This window comes from Cheilinus undulatus, linkage group 1 (assembly GCF_018320785.1).
Source record: "Cheilinus undulatus linkage group 1, ASM1832078v1, whole genome shotgun sequence".
Classification (NCBI taxonomy): Eukaryota; Metazoa; Chordata; class Actinopteri; order Labriformes; family Labridae; genus Cheilinus; species Cheilinus undulatus.
Window position 1 is genome coordinate 4,473,624 of NC_054865.1, and position 17,740 is coordinate 4,491,363.

The 17,740-nt window shown below is 39.7% G+C and overlaps 1 protein-coding gene across 9 annotated transcripts in view; it reads left to right on the forward strand.

Moving 5' to 3' along the window:
• Positions 1–1,838: 1,838 nt before the first annotated feature.
• Positions 1,839–17,740, forward strand: part of LOC121517453 (NACHT, LRR and PYD domains-containing protein 12-like) — an 86,611-nt gene continuing 70,709 nt past the window's right edge. For all 9 annotated transcript variants that reach the window (XM_041799264.1, XM_041799433.1, XM_041799518.1 and 6 more), the window contains exons 1-2: positions 1,839–1,937; positions 4,648–4,877. In XM_041799264.1, coding sequence (XP_041655198.1) covers positions 4,667–4,877 — 211 coding nt within the window. In that variant the 5' untranslated portion in view covers positions 1,839–1,937; positions 4,648–4,666. The remainder of the gene's footprint in view (positions 1,938–4,647; positions 4,878–17,740) is intronic.

The window sequence follows — 17,740 nt, forward strand, 5'->3', positions numbered from 1 at the left end:
CAGCGCTTTATCTGTGTGCGCCCCAGCTGAGTGTGTCTATGTGTGTCTATGTTAGAATATGATTTTGGTTAATATTCCCTTAATATCATATATATCATATGTTTATAGGGAACAAATTTAGGTTGGAATCTGCTTTGTCACTTATTGATAATGAACACACATAAAAGACAATAGGAACATTAAAACTTGGAATATGGTTCATGGAGGCAGTGAGAAACAGAGACAGATGGATAAGAGGCTGTAACAGATAAATTAGCAACTGAGGAGTCCAGGAGATTTCAGCTGAATAAAGTAAAATTTAGCTTGATTTTACCCATATAAAGAAATTTACACAATTTAAATGATGACAGATGTTTATTAAGGAGAATGGAGGGAGAAATACTCAGCATACTCTGATGAAGATCTGCGAGTGAGAATTAGAAATGCTAATTGAGTTATTTATTTCAGATTCATTAACAGTTAGTGTTTTTGTGTTAGTATAAAAGAAATATATCTGACAAAAAACAAGAACATTTAATCTCCAGTGTCTCAATGTCTGTCTTAATCAGTGAAGTGTGACTCATGTCTCTGTAGTGTTTCATATGTACACAGAGAGGAGCTTTATTAAGAGGAGAGTTGATATTGATAATGTTGATGAGGGATGTTATAGCAGAGGTACATATGATATATAGCACATACATTTCCAACAACAGAACTGTGGTTAGTGAAAACACTGAGTGGCTAGTAACCATTAGTCACATTGGCTGGTGTAGAAAAAAGTTAATGTCAAGTCCTGTTCATATGTAAGTGTACACATGCGCACACCATGGCGAGCCGGCCACAGACAATACCCCACCCTACTGATGGTGATAATACAGTACAGGATTTAAATTCCTCAGATAGGACAATGCAGGGGTCTAAACAGACGACGTCAGAAGCAGATCATAGAACACTCATTACAACCATCGGAGACTTGAGACTTGACTTGGACTCCACTTGACTTGGGCTTTCTTAATTTAACAGACATACAAACTAAGACATGGCACTGTTTTTGCACTTTTTTTGTTTTTGTTTGCATAGTGAGAACATGATTGCATTACATTAAGATTTCATTTTAATGATGTAACTGTTCACCATGTAAACAAGGCAGGGGACATGAGGGGCCATCCCGCCACCTCCATCCTGTGATATTTGCAAAATCATGATGAAAGTTCCCTTTAAGATGCCCCAAAATCAGTTCAGACATTATGAATCCAACTTGATGGTGCATAAATACATGACAGCTTTGTGTGCGCTGATGCCCTGCAGCATGCAGCAAGTACCATTTTCCATTGTGAAGCAGCCCCTCAAACAGCTGGAGTCTGCCACTGTTGTTTACTACAGTGTCTTCTTCTTCTTCTACTCTGAATACATCTACAATAAAAACAACAAACAGATTGTCAACACACAGCATCCTTACCCTCTTTAACAACTCCTTTCCTTTCTCTTTTTCTGACTCTCACTTTGAATGTTTCTCTTTTACAGGAGTGGAGCCGGGAGTGTGAAATAACTGAGGCTCAGCCCAAACTTAGGACAATCCAGGGGTATGCTCTCCCATCAGTGTCTGCCTCTTTTAGGCAGTTTTAGGAAATGATTTCAAAAGACACAAACCATGTTCCCTTTATCCTAAAAAGGTGCAGAAACTGTCTGGTGTGTGTTTGTTAAAACCACATACCAGCCCGTCCACACTCCCTTCATATCCTCCTCTGACTGTTTAACATTGCCAGGATTGTCCTGTACTTGCCATCAGCAGCCACCAGGGGGTACCACAAAACAACTACATCTTCACCAGGCGTTCAGTACATAAACAGGAAGTGCAGTAGACTGGCATGTGCACACAGTGAAGCCTAGAGTTATATCTGAGTATTAAGAGTGGAGTATCGGTGAGGACAGGAGACTGAAGAGAAGTGCTAACAGAGGTGGGTTTGGAAAGAAGGAACTCATTCACACTGACATGAGCATACGTTAAAACATGAAATGTTAGTAATTCAAGGGATCAGGTTTAACACAGCTTCCTGTACATTTCCTCTGCACTCTCTCAAAGAGTTCCAGACCTGATTTGGAGGTTAAAGTTGTAGGTTAAAATTAAAGAAACATGTAAAAACCTCTGTGTTGTCTTAATTATGATGCGAATATATTTTGAGAATCTGTATGGGTCTCTAGCTTCCAACTTCCAGAGAAAATGAGTGATTTTGATGATAAAGCGACCTATGCATCAGCTGGCTGAATTAATTGGCTGATTAAAGACTTTTAAAAATAATCATTAATCAGCCAAAAGTTGGCCGATAAACACCGATGTTAACGTTCATATTTTTGCTTAAAAAACAGTTGGCAAATATGACTTGGTTTTATTTAGACATCATGTCTGTGTTCTATCATCTATCCAGTAGAGGGCACTCTGACTCTTTTCATGTCACACACTCAATACTCTGCACTCGCTAACTCTCAGCACACACCCACACAGAGAGGGTTTCCTGTATATGAAGGAGGGAAGAGCAACACTAACCAGGCAGTGCAGTTTGCTCGAGTGCTTGTTTGAATTGGCCGATCTGAGCAGAAAACTGAGGGCTGATGTGGGGAGTGTAACTAAAATCACACCAGCAGTTGGAGATAAGAGCAGATGTTGGTCAAACCTTTAACAATCAGTGCTGTGCTTTAAAATCAGTGTAAACTTTGTTTCTCAAACATGCTGGCAGCCAGTGAGAGTGAGCTGAAACTAGTAAGATGTGAAAAAGTGTTTCATTCCAGTGAACCCTACAGACAGCATTTGAAAAGAATTAGCTGGATAGATATAAAGACATGAGAGCTCTCACAGCTTTGATCTGCATGTATGAGTTGTAGTTTCTTCCTGTTCCTGTTTAGCTTTGGTTGTGACCTCAGAGGAACCTGCCTCCACTTCCGCTTGTGTTCTTTGCTTGCAGTGTTTTTACTCTTTAATATAAACTTAGCACAAAAACTGAAATTTGTCTTTAGAGGATTATGTTGTTGTAACAATGCTTCTTGTCCATAAATCTGGTATTGGAAAGTTCTAGTTATTTCCCGTCTGAATGGAGCCACATTAGTAAGGAGTAGAGCCCGACCGATACGGGATTTTTGGGGCCGATGCCGATACTGATACTGTGGGCTACGAAAAAGCCGATATCCAATATATTGGCTGATAACCGATATATCTGCCGATATATGAAATAAAAACATTGATATACACAAGGAAACCTTTTCAAAATAATTTTAATGAATACATTAACTTGTGAATTTTTGAGCCCCGGTAAATCTTTCATGGCAGTATGAAGTGAAGTGGGATGCTGCATAATAGTCTTATATTAATGGTGGACATGTACATTAACAGTTGCATATATCTTTGTTTATTTCACAAAGATGCAACTTAGATGACATTAAAATGCTGTTTAATAGTCTTATATCAGATAATGGTGGACATGTGAATTAACAGTTGCATTTATCTTTGTTTATTTCACAAAGATGCAACTTGGATGATGTTAAAACCCTGTAATAAGCTCTCTAAAACTTCCGTGAAAAAACTAGCATGCTCTCCTTGACGTGCCCTAACAGCGTGTTTCCACAAGGATGTTATTGTCATGGGACAGTGTGTAGTGTGTTATTGTTACCTTTGCCAAGGAGGTTATGTGATTGGGTCCGTTTGTTAGTTTTTTAGTTAGTTAGTTTGTTAGCAACATAACTCAAAAAGTCATGGACAGATTTTCATGAAATTTTCAGGAACAGTCAGAAATGGCATAAGGAAGAACTGATTCGATTTTGGGACTGATCCAGATCCCCATCTGGATCCAGGAATATTTTAAAGGATTCTGTCTAATTGGGAGATAGGTCTGTGCTGTTACCACTTTACACCAGGAGATGGCGGACATGAGTCACTTATTCAAAGTTTTGGAATGTATAGAGTTTGAAAGACACACGCCTGGTCGAGGAGACGAGTCGGAGCGTAACAGAGAAAGGCAGCGAATTGTAGCGAGAATACTCACAATGCTGTGAGGAACATTCACCCTCTGCCATGACTTTCAGTTGTCCGGTGAGACCATGGGTGCTTCCACTATGACAGTCCACATGTAGCAAAGCCAGTTTTATAAAGTCAGAGCTTAACATGGAGTAAGAAAAATGCAGTTTCTCTTGCCATTTCTCTGGTCTTAGTCCTCTTCTCTGCTGCAGCAGAGTGAGTGAGTGAGGGAGAGGGGCCAGACACTCGGGCTGAGTTCAGCAGGGACACACAGGAGCAGAGCAACAGGAGCAGAGTGACAGAATCCCTGTGCAGCAAAAAAGTTAATATATCGGCTACATACTGGCTGATGTTGATTAATCTGTGATACGATATAATCGGCCTGATTTATTGGCCTGGTGCTCAATCATTGGGCTCTAGTAAGGAGCATGCATTTGTGGGATAAGCAGCAGAGCTGAGTTTGTGGGATGGTGCATGAAAAATGTGCCAAACCTTCTCTGCCAATGCCAAACAGCTTATTCTGCTGTTGACTCTTGTTTGGATTATTGGAATATTTTAGCTTGAAAAAATTTGGCATATTTGCGATTTAACATTTTTTTCATGTAACAAACAGGACCCTCACTTACTTTTTGTATAAAGTGCACATACACATGTCTTTACAGAGGGAGGAAGAGTCACATAATGGAGGGTCAGCCATCCTGCTGTGCTGCGTGTCAGGGCGTCCTGAAGGATCCAGTCTCTACCAGCTGTGGACACTGGTTCTGCAGAGAGTGCATCACCTCATACTGGGACCAGTCTGGTTCACCAGGAGACTCCTCCTGTCCCCAGTGTGGAAAAAGATCCAGGAGAGGACATGAACTGGAGACGGCTGGTGAGACCAGTGCCGAACAAAGTAAGACCTGTCACTGTTGTGTTATAAAACAAAGACATTTAACTCCATGTCTGATTTTATTTTCCTCAGTAGATTGTCTGCTGTAGATCATTCCAGTCGTGTTAACTGTCCTGTTCTAATCTCTGAGAAAGTGAAGTGATATGATTTATGCTGGTTGGTTTGTCTATAATATTGTCATTTGTCTTTTTATGACTCAGTCAGAATTATTCCTGTCCTTCTTTGCAAAAACCCTCTGAAACAGACATATTTTTAAAAATATTTTATTTATATTTATGAATTAAAACAACAACAGTTGGTTAGACAGTTCAGACAGGGTTAAACTCTCCTCCCACCTACCCACACACATCCGTGGGGTGATTAAAAAAAAAAAAGACAAGAACACGCACACACAAAAATAAAATAAAATGAAAGAATAAAATTATAACAATAACAATAACAATAACGGACTAAGGTGAGGCTTTCGATGAGTCTCCTCCTGGGCAGTAAAACTACATCAAGTCCGGGTCTATTGAAAGTGTCCATGTGATCAATGTATGGCTTCCATATCCTGACAAGTTGTTCATATTTGTTCCTTAGACTATAAGTTATCTTCTCCAATGGGATACATTTATTTCTGAGAACCATTTTTACAGGGATAAAGTACAGTCAGATTTCCATGTTAATGCTACACATTTTCTTGCAACTGCAAGTGCAACCTTGCAAAATTTAGCAGAATTACTATTAAAGTTGAAATGGGTGAAATTACCAAGCAAGCATATCTCAGGATCAAGTGGAAAGGATCCCCTATGATAGAATCCATGGTATTGCACAAATCCTTCCAAAAGTTTTTTAGTTTAATACATAGCCATGTACTGTGTAGAGAATTACCTTCTGTGATGCCACATCTGAAACACTGCTGTTGCATTTATGTAGCTTTTGAGGAGTGTAGTAGAGCTGGTGAAGGTAATAGTAGTGGGTTGTTCTGAACCTTGAGTTAATGGTTGCACACACACTATCTTTGCATAGGTCTTGCCACAACAACTCAGTTGTTTTTATGTGTACATCTGATTCCCATCTCTCTTTGGATTTATCTACATGTGATGCATGGGAATTCTGCATCAACACTGAATAAACTCTGGCAGGGGTGGATCTACAAATATATTCATGGGGTGGCAAGACAGTGGCAGGAGATTGTTTAGGGGAGGCACCCCATGGCAAAGTGTATGTTGATTCAATCACATTATCAATTGATATTTACATGGAAAGCCTTCCAATTAAGGTACATTAACTTAGTAAAGTTAGGCTCCCTCATTGTGGCACTTAAATAAACCTATTAATCAAAATATACAAGATGAAAGACAATAACTAAATGAATTACAACCAAAGAACTAAATTATGCCACTTTACAACAAAATATTACTTTTCACACTTTTAACCCAACAGCAGGCACCAAGTCTATGCAAAGGCTGCTACAATGTGTATTAATTACCAATAGTTTTCACTGGTGTTTGTCAGTGTTAACATGAGATCTTTCTTTCAGCTATCAGTCATTAGTCCAACTTGAGTGCAACGGTCATTTTATGTACAGACTTCATTATCATACATCAAGTATAAATTAACTACTGTCAAAGCTTCACTACATCAAAAGAAATGAAGCTGGTAACTGAAAATGTGGATGCATATCAAAGTAATCAAACCTGACATGAGCTCAGAGACCACTGTCTTTGACTTTGGTCTTCTTTTAATCACAGCACTAACCAGCTGAAAACAGTCTTCAGGTCAGGAAAAATGACAACAAGGGAAACCATGAGTGACATCTTTGGACTTTGGAACCTTCTTTTGCCTCCTACTTTAAGGTTCTTGGGGAAACGGTCCTGTTTCAGCTGAGCTGGCCCTTCACACCTGGATTTGGATGTGTAGAGGAAAAAAAGATTTAAACGTAAACAGAGTGTTACTGATTAAAATATGTATGAGCTACTAATCACACCATGTAAAGCTGTCACTGATGACATGTTCAAGGTTGTAACACAGCACGCAGTGTAATATTTTGACCTGGGCACATTTCTTAGTTAATTTTGGAGTTTAGACCTCAGACTTGGACTCAAGTCACACTTAAGTCGCACACATCAATGACTTGAGATTTGACTTGGACTCATAAGCCAAAGACTCGAGACTTGACTCGATTCGTGATTTGGGACCCGTGCACAGTCTTCGGTTTTTAATATTTCCATCATGATCTCTTGTCACCCTGTTACTTTTTTGCCCCTTTCCTCCCCTTACGTTTGACGGTTCGTGCTCCTTTTATGCAAAACTAACGGCTACTCTCCTCTCTTCATTTTCATTCATGCTGCCTGTGACACACTACTGCGACACTCACGCACACACCTACTCTGAAACGCACGCTAAAATGTTGGTAGACTTCAAACTTCAGACTTCAAACTTCAGTCTGTTGAGGGCAAAAGTTTCAGAATACCTAAACTCTTTTCTCCTGCATTAAAGCTCCTCTTTGAACATGGAGGATCAGCATCAGCACTGCTTCTGTGCGTGCTCCAGCTGAGTGTGTCTATGTGTCGCCAGCGTGAGCCATGGGTGTGCGTAATGTTAAAATATGATTTTGGTTAATATTCCCTTAATATCATATGTTTATAGGGAACAAATTAATGTTAGAATCTCTGTATTGCTGCTTATTGATAATGAACACACATAAAAGACGACAGGAACATTAAAACTTTAAATACGACTCATGGAGGCATCGAGAAACAGAGATAGATGGATAGGCTGTAACGTTTTAAGTTCTACTGTGATTTTTATTTAATTTTAACTGTAATTTATATATTTATATTAATAATGGTCTCCATCTTAACATTAAATGCTGGGTGTGTTAATGGCTGTTGTTGTTGTTGTTTTCAGTAAACAGGAGCTTTCTGTAGGATCTGATTGGTTTGTTGAGCCTTTTAAGGTTGTTCATCCAGGAGCCATTTTAAGAAAGTGATCCAACAAAATTAAAGTATAAAGATATTCCAGAGAAAAAATTACACTGCTTCAGCAGCAAAGCAGAAAATGATGGAGTATTGGAGCCACATAGCAAAATAAAGATTTTGACATTAAAGTTGTAATATTGAAAGAGTAAAGTAATATAGTTGTGGGAATGAAGCCCTAAAGGTTTTAGATTAAAGTGGTGAATTTACAAGGTTGAAACTGTACATTATGACATTATAAGATGTTAAGATACACTCTATGAGTAAAGTTTGAATGCAAATCCATAGTCAGATTATTTATTTTGAAGACTTTATATATTCAGGCTCAGGGGCGTTTCTTGGACCTGGGAATAATGGGGGCTGAACCTACACCCTTGTAGGGGAATCTGGGAGATCCTTCCCACAAAAAACACTTTATATTTATGCCTTCTTGACCATTGTAGCACCTTGTCTACAGCCAAATACTGCAACATGTACTTCAAAATGTATTTATTTTCAAAATTAATCTTGACGAATATATAAACAAGGTCTCTACAATCAGTATTAATATTGAGTAGAAACAGGATAATAAAATTAGTCAATGAAGTTTTAAAATTTGTTAGAAGTGTCAGAAATGTTGCAAGAAGTATTAAAAAAGGGCAAAAAGTATTTAAAAATTGGATAAAAGGGGCAAAAATGATCAAAAAAATGTTGAAGAAATGGCCAAATGAATTAGTGAAAATGGGATAAAGAGTGTAAAATGAGTCAGTCTTGGTGTTAAATCACAACTGGGAGGGACAATTCTCTGGGATTTTCAGGGGCCAGCCAATTCTGTGGGCAGGCCTGTCTTCTTGTGGCCTGCTGCATTATTGATAATATGGATAGATCTAACTGGTAATGCCTAAACATTTCCTGCATTTTGAAAGAAATTACTAATACTAAATTTATGTTAATCAGACCAACATATTTATTAATTTTTGTTTATTTGAAGTCTGGCCCCCAGTGTCTTTGACAAGACTAAATCTGGCCCTAGTGCAAATGTACTTGATGATCCCTGATCTAGTCTGTTTCTTTGTGAGAAACAGTATTTCTCACTTTACCAGTGAATAGTGCAGCACAGTAGAATTCAGTGTTTTAACAGATCATTGCTGTCTTATGAAAGCACTCTAACATGCGGTAGCTGCGAAATGATCTGCTGGTCTACGTGGATCATCACTGCTCTCTGTTTTATAAACTCTACATTTAGAAGAGCCAGGTCTACTGGAACCTTCATCGTGAATAAGTTGTTGTTGTTGCATATAAGCTAAAGAGTCCATTTTCCTCAACACTTAAATGAATAATAAATTATAACATTTCAGAGACTGGAATTTTTGCCTCAGACACAGGACGTATGCGCATTGCGTACAAAAGGTTTCCCAGAGATGATCGTAACACAGAAGAAGATGACACGTTCGTCTCAAAGGATGTTTTTATCTCCTATTTGTTCTCCTGTTAAGTGCGTAATGTAGGCTCTCTCTCTCACATTTATATACTCTCTCTCTTTCTCTCTCTCTCTCTCTCCCTCTCTCTTTCAATCTAGACCTATTAAAAGTCAGGTCCAATCGGCTGAACTCTTATTCATAGGAAAGCTTTTAACAACAACAAAAGATATATATTTCTTTATTCCTGTCAACAATGATGTGAAGCACCAATGTCCGCTAAGCATGTAGCAATAAAGCTGCACAAGAAAAAACAACAGCACGTAAAAAGCAAAATGCAAAAAAGGGTTTGCATCACAAAGGTGCTGAAATTGTCAACAATATTATAGTCTGTGAGTTAATATGCAGGCCTGTTGCTGCATGAAACAATAACGCACAGAAAAACAACAGCTATGCACAATAACTCTAAAAACCTCATTTAAGCTTAAACAGCAAGTGTGGGACAACATAGACAGCAGCTCTATGCCATTGGAGCTCCTCTATACTCCCAAACATGCATGACTGCAGAATATACTTCTTATTTTATCACAGGTGAAATGAAGCCTACCTTTAAATGTTTACTCAGCCAGCTTACATGCCCTCTGTACAGTTCGTAGAAAGTCCGTTATGTCTCTTTAGTTCCATTAAACTTCTGACAATGTGATTTCTGAATCAGTCTTAAAGATGAAAAACTGCGCTCTATAGAAACGGGTATGATCTAGCTGCTGCAGCCGGTTAGAGGTCGATAATCAGGTTTTTCATACAGTGTTTCATTTTACCAGCTCAAGACTTTCCTGGACTTGATGGTGGTTTTGAAGAGACGTTAGATCCTGACCTAGTGATGTTGCTTCTCGCTGAGTTTGAGAAGCCAGTGATGTTCTAAGAGTCTGTGATCATGACAGGGGTTTGACAGCAGCACCTGCCCAGTAGTTAGCTAAACTTGCTGCCACGTCTGGACCCTGGAGGGTTTGAGTTGTCAGGATTTCCACCAACATTCACAGAAAATAAACCTCAAAACTTCTCTCTTTACTTCAGAAGTCCTTCCTCCTTTGCAGTTGTTCTTTTAATGCTAGCTACCAGATAATTCCAGTCATTTGAACATACTGCTTTATCAGCTAATTTTGAACAAACTACTGCTGGTGTGTGTCAGCAAACCAGGATGTGTTTAGCTCCTGGGAGTTGAGGATAGAGATGGGGGTTGGATGAGGCGGTAGGTGCTGATTGATTGACAGGTGTGTCTGCTACTCAGTGCTTACAGGAGGAAGACTGTACTAAGCGGGGAGAGCTGTAATTGGTTGCTCTGTATAATTCCAAAAAACATGGAGGATACTCTGCTTCCATACAACTCCTCTGTGATTGGTCGTGGCGTCGTGCCTGTGTTGCATTCATGAAGCCGGGAAATTACATAACTACCCTCTCCTTTAGTGTTATAGGGCAGCTCTGTTAATGTACACTTCTGTTTCATTCCTTCTAAGGTTAGAAAACAACTGGGGCTAAATAAGAAATGTCCGGGGGCTAGAGCCCAGGATGCCCAGGCCAGGCGACGCCACTGTTCAGGCTATATGCTATATTTAGGCATTTGCTTTCAAATAATGTTTGAAATAATTTACAGACAGTATGAACATATTCTGTCAGATCCATACTCGTTACAAAGAAACCTGCATGGTAATTTTTGGCTTATTTGCAAGACCTTTAAAGCATGCAAACATTGATTGACAGTCAAAATACAACATCGTCATGAGAGAGATTTGCATCTTGCCCGTTAAGATAACCTTGCCTTCCTCAGCTTGTTTTTGCTTTCTGCAACAGGCCTCTGCTCAGTGACATCTAACATTTGAGCATGCATGAAAAACCTAAGTGTTCCTGTATTAAACAGACCTGACATCAGACCAAGCTACCATTACATGCAAATTCAGGATAGTGCAGTGGATTGCATTTTTCAACCAGATTTGCATCAGCATCACAACTCCATTAGCCGTGCACTTGTTAGGTTATTGTTCTTTCTTTATAGAAAGTTCTTTATTTACCTTGTTTACTCCGTGGGGTCAGCTTTGACAAATCCTCCGTCAGTTTTCACCATTTCTCAGGCTACTTCAGATGAAACCGAAAGTAACTTCAGGCCTGGAGAGTGGGGGAGGGGAAGGGCCGACTCATCTGATGTTGCAATCACTTGTAATCAATGAACCATAACTTTTCCTTGTTGTTGCTGTTTTAACTTCACTTGAGGTAGTTCTCTCAAATATAAGTGAAAAGTTTAGAGCATTCAGGGTTTCCTCCAGGATTTTTTGAAACTGTGGGGGAGGGTGTTGCCTAATATAATGTTACGGGTCCCAGGAATGGTTCCACAGTAACAAAGTAGTTCTAAGTACTCACTGAGTACTGACCTGTAACAGACAGGTAAAGTGCAGCAACAGCAATGAAGACGTGGCACTCGTTTCATCAGTCAGGTTGCATCTTATTCACTCAAATTCAAATAGTTTTACAACATCAATGTGCTTGTACATCCACCTCCTATATGGAGTCCTCAAAAGTGCAACATTGTAATTACCACAGATTCAACCGAGAAAAACCACATTCACTCAAGTCTTACAGTTAAGTGTACCTGGAAATAACTCACTGCTTCTCAGTTACAGTAACATTAAAGTACACATTCATCTTTTAAAGGATGATTCAAGTTACTATTTTTGACAGTAATATGTTACAGCACTTCTCAACTGTATCTACAGCGTGTTATATTTAGCTGACTGACCCTGCTGTGGACAGTCGCACTCCTAGGGTATAAATCTCTGTACACAACACACATATGCAACACAGCTTCCCATATAACATATGAATCTATGACCCAAAACATTTCATTTTGTATAAACCTTGACAAAATACATTTAATGTTTTACACAGAGTAGCTTTTAACATTTTTCCTTAAGCTCATTAAATGTGGAGGGGCAAGATAAATCATTGTTAAACAGTAAACAAAAGTAGCGACATGCCTGCAAGACAACATGCAGGGTTTCAATTCACCGCGAAGCAACAGACGACAGGCTGCAGAGCGCAGCTCAGCCGTGGGAAAACTCCGCTATTGTTAGCGCCTTTTAACTTAAATAAAAGTACACAAACTCATACCGCAAACATAAAAATAATATTGTAGATACGCCCTGGCATCGCAAAGGTAAGTTTTTTAACAGTCCCAGTCACGTACTAACCCGTAACAGACAGGCAAAGTGCAGCAACAGCAATGAAGACATGGCACTCGTTTCATCAGTCAGGTTGCATCTGAGGGTGTGAGCGGAAGCGTCCACCTGAAACAGCCCCAGCACAACTGTCCTCATGCTGAAGGTTCCGTGTAAAGTACTGCTGTTTTTCCGTCCTCAATAAAGTCCTTATTTCGCTAGGAAATAATACTTTACACATGAAATCAAAAAAATAAACACAAAAGTGGTCACACAATTTTGGATGTGCCACAATAATCACACTAATGAGTACAGCCTGGGGATATGATTTGAATGAAAGACTCCTATAGTGGGATTCTGCTTACGTCCTCTTGCAATTATTTCATCCCAGAGGAGACACAGGTAAGCCTCAGCCTATAAAAGTTAGTTATGATAACTTATAAACATTTATCACTCATATTTTAAGATCACTAGCATCTCATCTCCACCATGAGATATGGTTGATGATGAATATATCTGCACAGGTTTAGCGCTAATTATTGGATTATAATCAGGGAAGTACTAAACTAAACGAAATTAAAGTTTATCAGCCGTCTGTGTGTGATGACAGACAGGAAGTTGAGATGCTGGTGTTGTTTTTTTAAAATTAAGTTACAGAGCAGTGTCACATTTCATGATCACAATTTCAGACTCTTATTATGGTTCGTAGGTATGGTGCACAGATAAGAGACAATATGTTTATATGGATCCATTCATACAATATAATTTACATTTTTAGCATCTGAAAAAAAAAAGGATCATAATTCTAAAGGCATGGCGGCTTTTATTTTGGTGATCAATTACATGTAGTGGAAACCCTGGCAATGCTGTCCAAACAACTAAATTATATCAGTTCCTTTAGTCTTTTATTTTTCACATTTTAGTAGGTAGAGGTTGATAAGATTGGTGATTGCCGATCCCCCCAAATTAAGGAAATCGGTGCCGAGAGATGTGTGGGAGTGGCTCAGGGGAGCAGTGCCAGTGCTGAGTGACACAAGTCTATTATCCTCTTCAGCACAATAGACACTCAAAGAACTTAAATGGATGCTAAGTCTCTTTTAATCACACTCACACACACACGGTAACAAAACATAACTACTTTCTTTCTTGTCCGAATTGCCCGGTGCTTATCATCTTCAAAACGTTCCAGTACATCAGTCCAACTCAAAATCTTCTTTCAGTAAGGCGCACAGCCTCAAGGATATGCTGCATGTGTGTGTGAGCTCTCTCCCAGCTCCAGCATGCTACTGCAGAGAGACAAAGAGCACAATCAAGCCACAGCAGTCACTCAGGACTGGCACTGCTCCCCTGAGCCACTCCCACACATCTCTCCCCTGTAGCTGAGCTGAACCACACCCCACTACCACAGTGCATTTTTCAGTTCTGATTTTATAACAGCTGAAATGTCTGCTTTCAATGACAGGAGAATTTCTGACCTGAAATCTGAAATGTCCATGTCTTTTAAATCAAGTGGGGGCGAGGACGGTCGATCCAGGTTCTCGTTAGCACTCTGGTCCCCTGGCGTGTTAGACCTCATGTTCGGGGATCCAGTGTATTTATATTTCCACAGATTCAAAGCCCTCTGTGCACTCTGACAGATCCCTTTACTTTCTGGTTAGGTCTGAGATAAGTTTGCAGCAGTTTTAAGGAAGCTGCACTGAATAAAGCTTAGTGAAATAGGAGGCCTAGTAGGAGCTCACGTGAAGCACACCTCTCTCACTCCATTGCCGGGAGCTCATACTCGAGACAGATGTTGTCTTACACAACAAGAGGAGACACAGGTTATGTAAGGGTCAATGCCCGACAAGGTGTCCAATTATCAGGGATCAAAATAGAAAGTTTTTCTAAAACAACCATTTCTTTCCTCCAGCAGTGCCTGAGGGCTTGACTGATAACTGGAATAGCCATTCCAATCCCATAACGTTTTTAGGGAACATAAAAGTTATTCAGTACACCAGTAAATAGGGTGGGCCATATATATGAAGTCCCAACGAAACAAAAAAACTAGTCCTCTCAGTGTACTTTCTGAATGGATTTATCAATGAAAAGACATGAAGACAAATGAGACGGAGAGTCATCTGTGGTCAGACTATAAACCTGTACGTAAACATGAACAGTCATCTGATAGAAAGCTTAGTTTTAGCAGACCAGCTGTTTGAATAAACAGAACTAGAAAAGCACTCAGGGAGCGCAGACCTCTGCAATTAGCCCTATCTCCCAATAGTAAAGAATCCTTTAAAAAATTCCTGGATCCAGACAGTGAGCTGAATCACTTCCAAAATCTAATCAGTTCTTCTGCATGCCATTCCGGCCTTTCACTGAAAATTTCATCAAAATCCATCTATAACTTTTTGAATTACATTGCTAACAAACTAACAAATGAACAGATCCTCCCAATCACATAACCTCCTTGGCGGTAATAAGGTAATAATTTCCCCTTCTGCACTACGAAGTCACAGACATGAAACGGAGCTGTCCCCGCCCTTCAGGCGCTGATTGTCTGTCAGTAACATCAATATCAGATATTATCATGCTGGTTTATCAGAAGCATTTCCTTTGGCTCTACAATGAAATAATGGCTTCTTTTCTTTTGTGTATGTTATTTGAAACTTCTGACAGTAGTTTATAGCAGTTAGAACAGGAAGGTAGTGAGTTTTTTGTGACACTCAGCTCTCAGTTTAAAGGTGAGCCTGGAAACAAGACGTACATCGAATAGAAGATACATAGAAGATAAGACCATCTTATGTTACTGGTCTTAAACCTGGAGTCTGTCATTTTATTTATGTCAGTTAAGTGATGGTGATGCCGATCCACAGGCTCCTTAGCCTGTCAGTGCTGCACTCCCTCTCAAAACATATGACTGTCTCAGGTTGCTATAGTTACTCCTAACGGAGTAACGGCTAACGGCTGCTGCGCATTAATTTGGAACAGTGTAATGATTTTTTTTTACCAGAACTAGCTACTTGTTAAGTTCAAACGGTGTCCATATATCATAAGTTAATGGACACCAATGGCAATATCAGAGCAAGTCAGAATCGAGTATTCACCACGACCATGGTATAAAGAAAGTTAAATAACTTTTGGAACATAAATCATAGCCACTTACCCCCCCCCCCCCCATCCATTTGTTTTGATGTTTTACTAACGCTATCCATGCCTTCATAGCTCTTACTGAAACTTTTCTAGCAAGCCTGTCTAATGCTGTCCATCATTTTGTCTGTTTGTATCCCACGATGCATTGTGACTGGGCTGTGACAACCAATAGCAGGCTGTTCTGTCACACTTTGTGAAACTGCACGTCATTACACTTGAGACAGCCTGGATAGCTCATAATGGAGAGAGAGACATAGGCTGTGATGTAGCCCTGTGTCTCTGCAGACAGGACCTGCTTTGAAGAATGGCACAATTAAAGCTGACTCAAACAAGCACAAGGATTTTTTTTTGCAGATAACATGACATAATATCAAATGTTACATCATTCACTCATGACATCTCAGAACATTTTGGCCTACAGTTAGCCAAGGTTTTTGGTTGTTTATTTAGTTGGTTTGTTGGCTCGTTGATTGGTGTGATTGACAAAAAAAATCCTTTCAAACCAGTTCTTACTGGTTCTTATTAATACTACATTATAAAAGTTGACTTGCAGCAAAAAAAACTCATTAGTGGAATTATGTCCTGCTTTAGACATAGAAAATGTTATCTTGGAAAATGACTCAGATAAGTTGTTTTCCCCATTGCTGTATAAACTTATTTATTTTATTTACTTTTTTTAACAGTGCCACAGTCTAGCACACACCAGCAGCCATATGTCACCAGTCAAACTCTCCACCAGCGACTGCTGGGCCAGCTCTCTCTTCTGATACCCGAATTGAAAGCCCGCTTGGGGCTTACCCTTTGCCACACAGGGTAAATGAAAAAAATGACAAGAGCCTTGGTGAATTATAGACAGCTGAGGCCTCCAAATTATTCTACATCTCAAACAGGAGATGACAGGAAATTTATTTCTCTGTGCTCTCTAAAAGAGTTTTGACTTGGCAGCCAAGATGTACAAAGAAGCTGTTCTCTCAGGTAAACACTCCTCCAGCTACGACCGAGTATGCTGGGAATAGAGCAGGTGGGTGAAAGGCCACGAGCCACCGTGTGCTTCTGGCTATGCCAGTGTGGGTTTAATCAGAAAATATTTGGTATCTTTATTCATGTTGGACATCACCAGTGTGTTTTGGGCATCGGGAGACTATAAAGGTAGCAACAAAAATGGCTGATATTTGTCATCTTTACTCTGGAGATAATGTTGTTAAAGGGGCTCTATGTAAGATTTTTGCTTTAAAACTTCCCACTTTTGAGTATATAATGGTGTGCACTTTTTGGTGTGCAATGGCGTGTTGAATGGAGAAGAGAGAGAGAAAGAGAGAGAAACGGAATAGAGAAGGCTTCTTCTGCAAGTAAACGACCGACTAGCTCAACCCAAACACTCACACAAACTCTGCAAAAACATAAAAAAACTAAGATAGTTTTATCTGCTGAAGCCCATCAAGCTAAAAGAGAGTGTGACCACGCAGGGGGAAATCAGGATAAATATCGGTGGAGCATCTGAGAAATGGAGTGAGCCTCACTCGGCGCTTGGGATATGTACCGATCCAGAGGTGAACGTCTTTCTGTTGAAAAGTTAAGGCATCACTCCGGACCATGAAATACAATGCAGTGTTTTATGTTCTATAAACCATGCTACATCGCGTTAGCTTGCTAACGTAGATGTTATCCAAACAACGAGAACGTCACGTTACTCATTTAGTTTTTTCCGGATAATATTGCATCTTTTTCTTGCTTCATGGCACTGGACTCACCTTACTGAGTTTATGTTTTGATACTTAGTTCGTAAAATATCTTCAAAACATAATTTCAGCCAACTGATATCCTCGATCGAGGCACCATTATCAGAGCTAAGCAGTGTTAGCCCTGTTGCTTTTGCTCAACAACTCAACTTCACTTACCTCCTCTGTATACATGATGCCAGTAAATCACCGTGGTCTGCGTGTGTATCAGCTGATAAACCGGAGGCTTGTTCATGAGCAAGGAGCACGCCGTAGTGGACGAGCAACACAATGTTGTTGTAGTTTGCCTAATGGCCGGTGGTGTCGCTACACTGATATTTTTCTAAATCTTGCATTGAGCCCCTTTAAACTTTTGTTCTTTTGATCTTGTCATTGACCATAAAAACCAGATAATGTTTCTTTGTTTTGATCTACACTTTTTTCTCTTTTCAG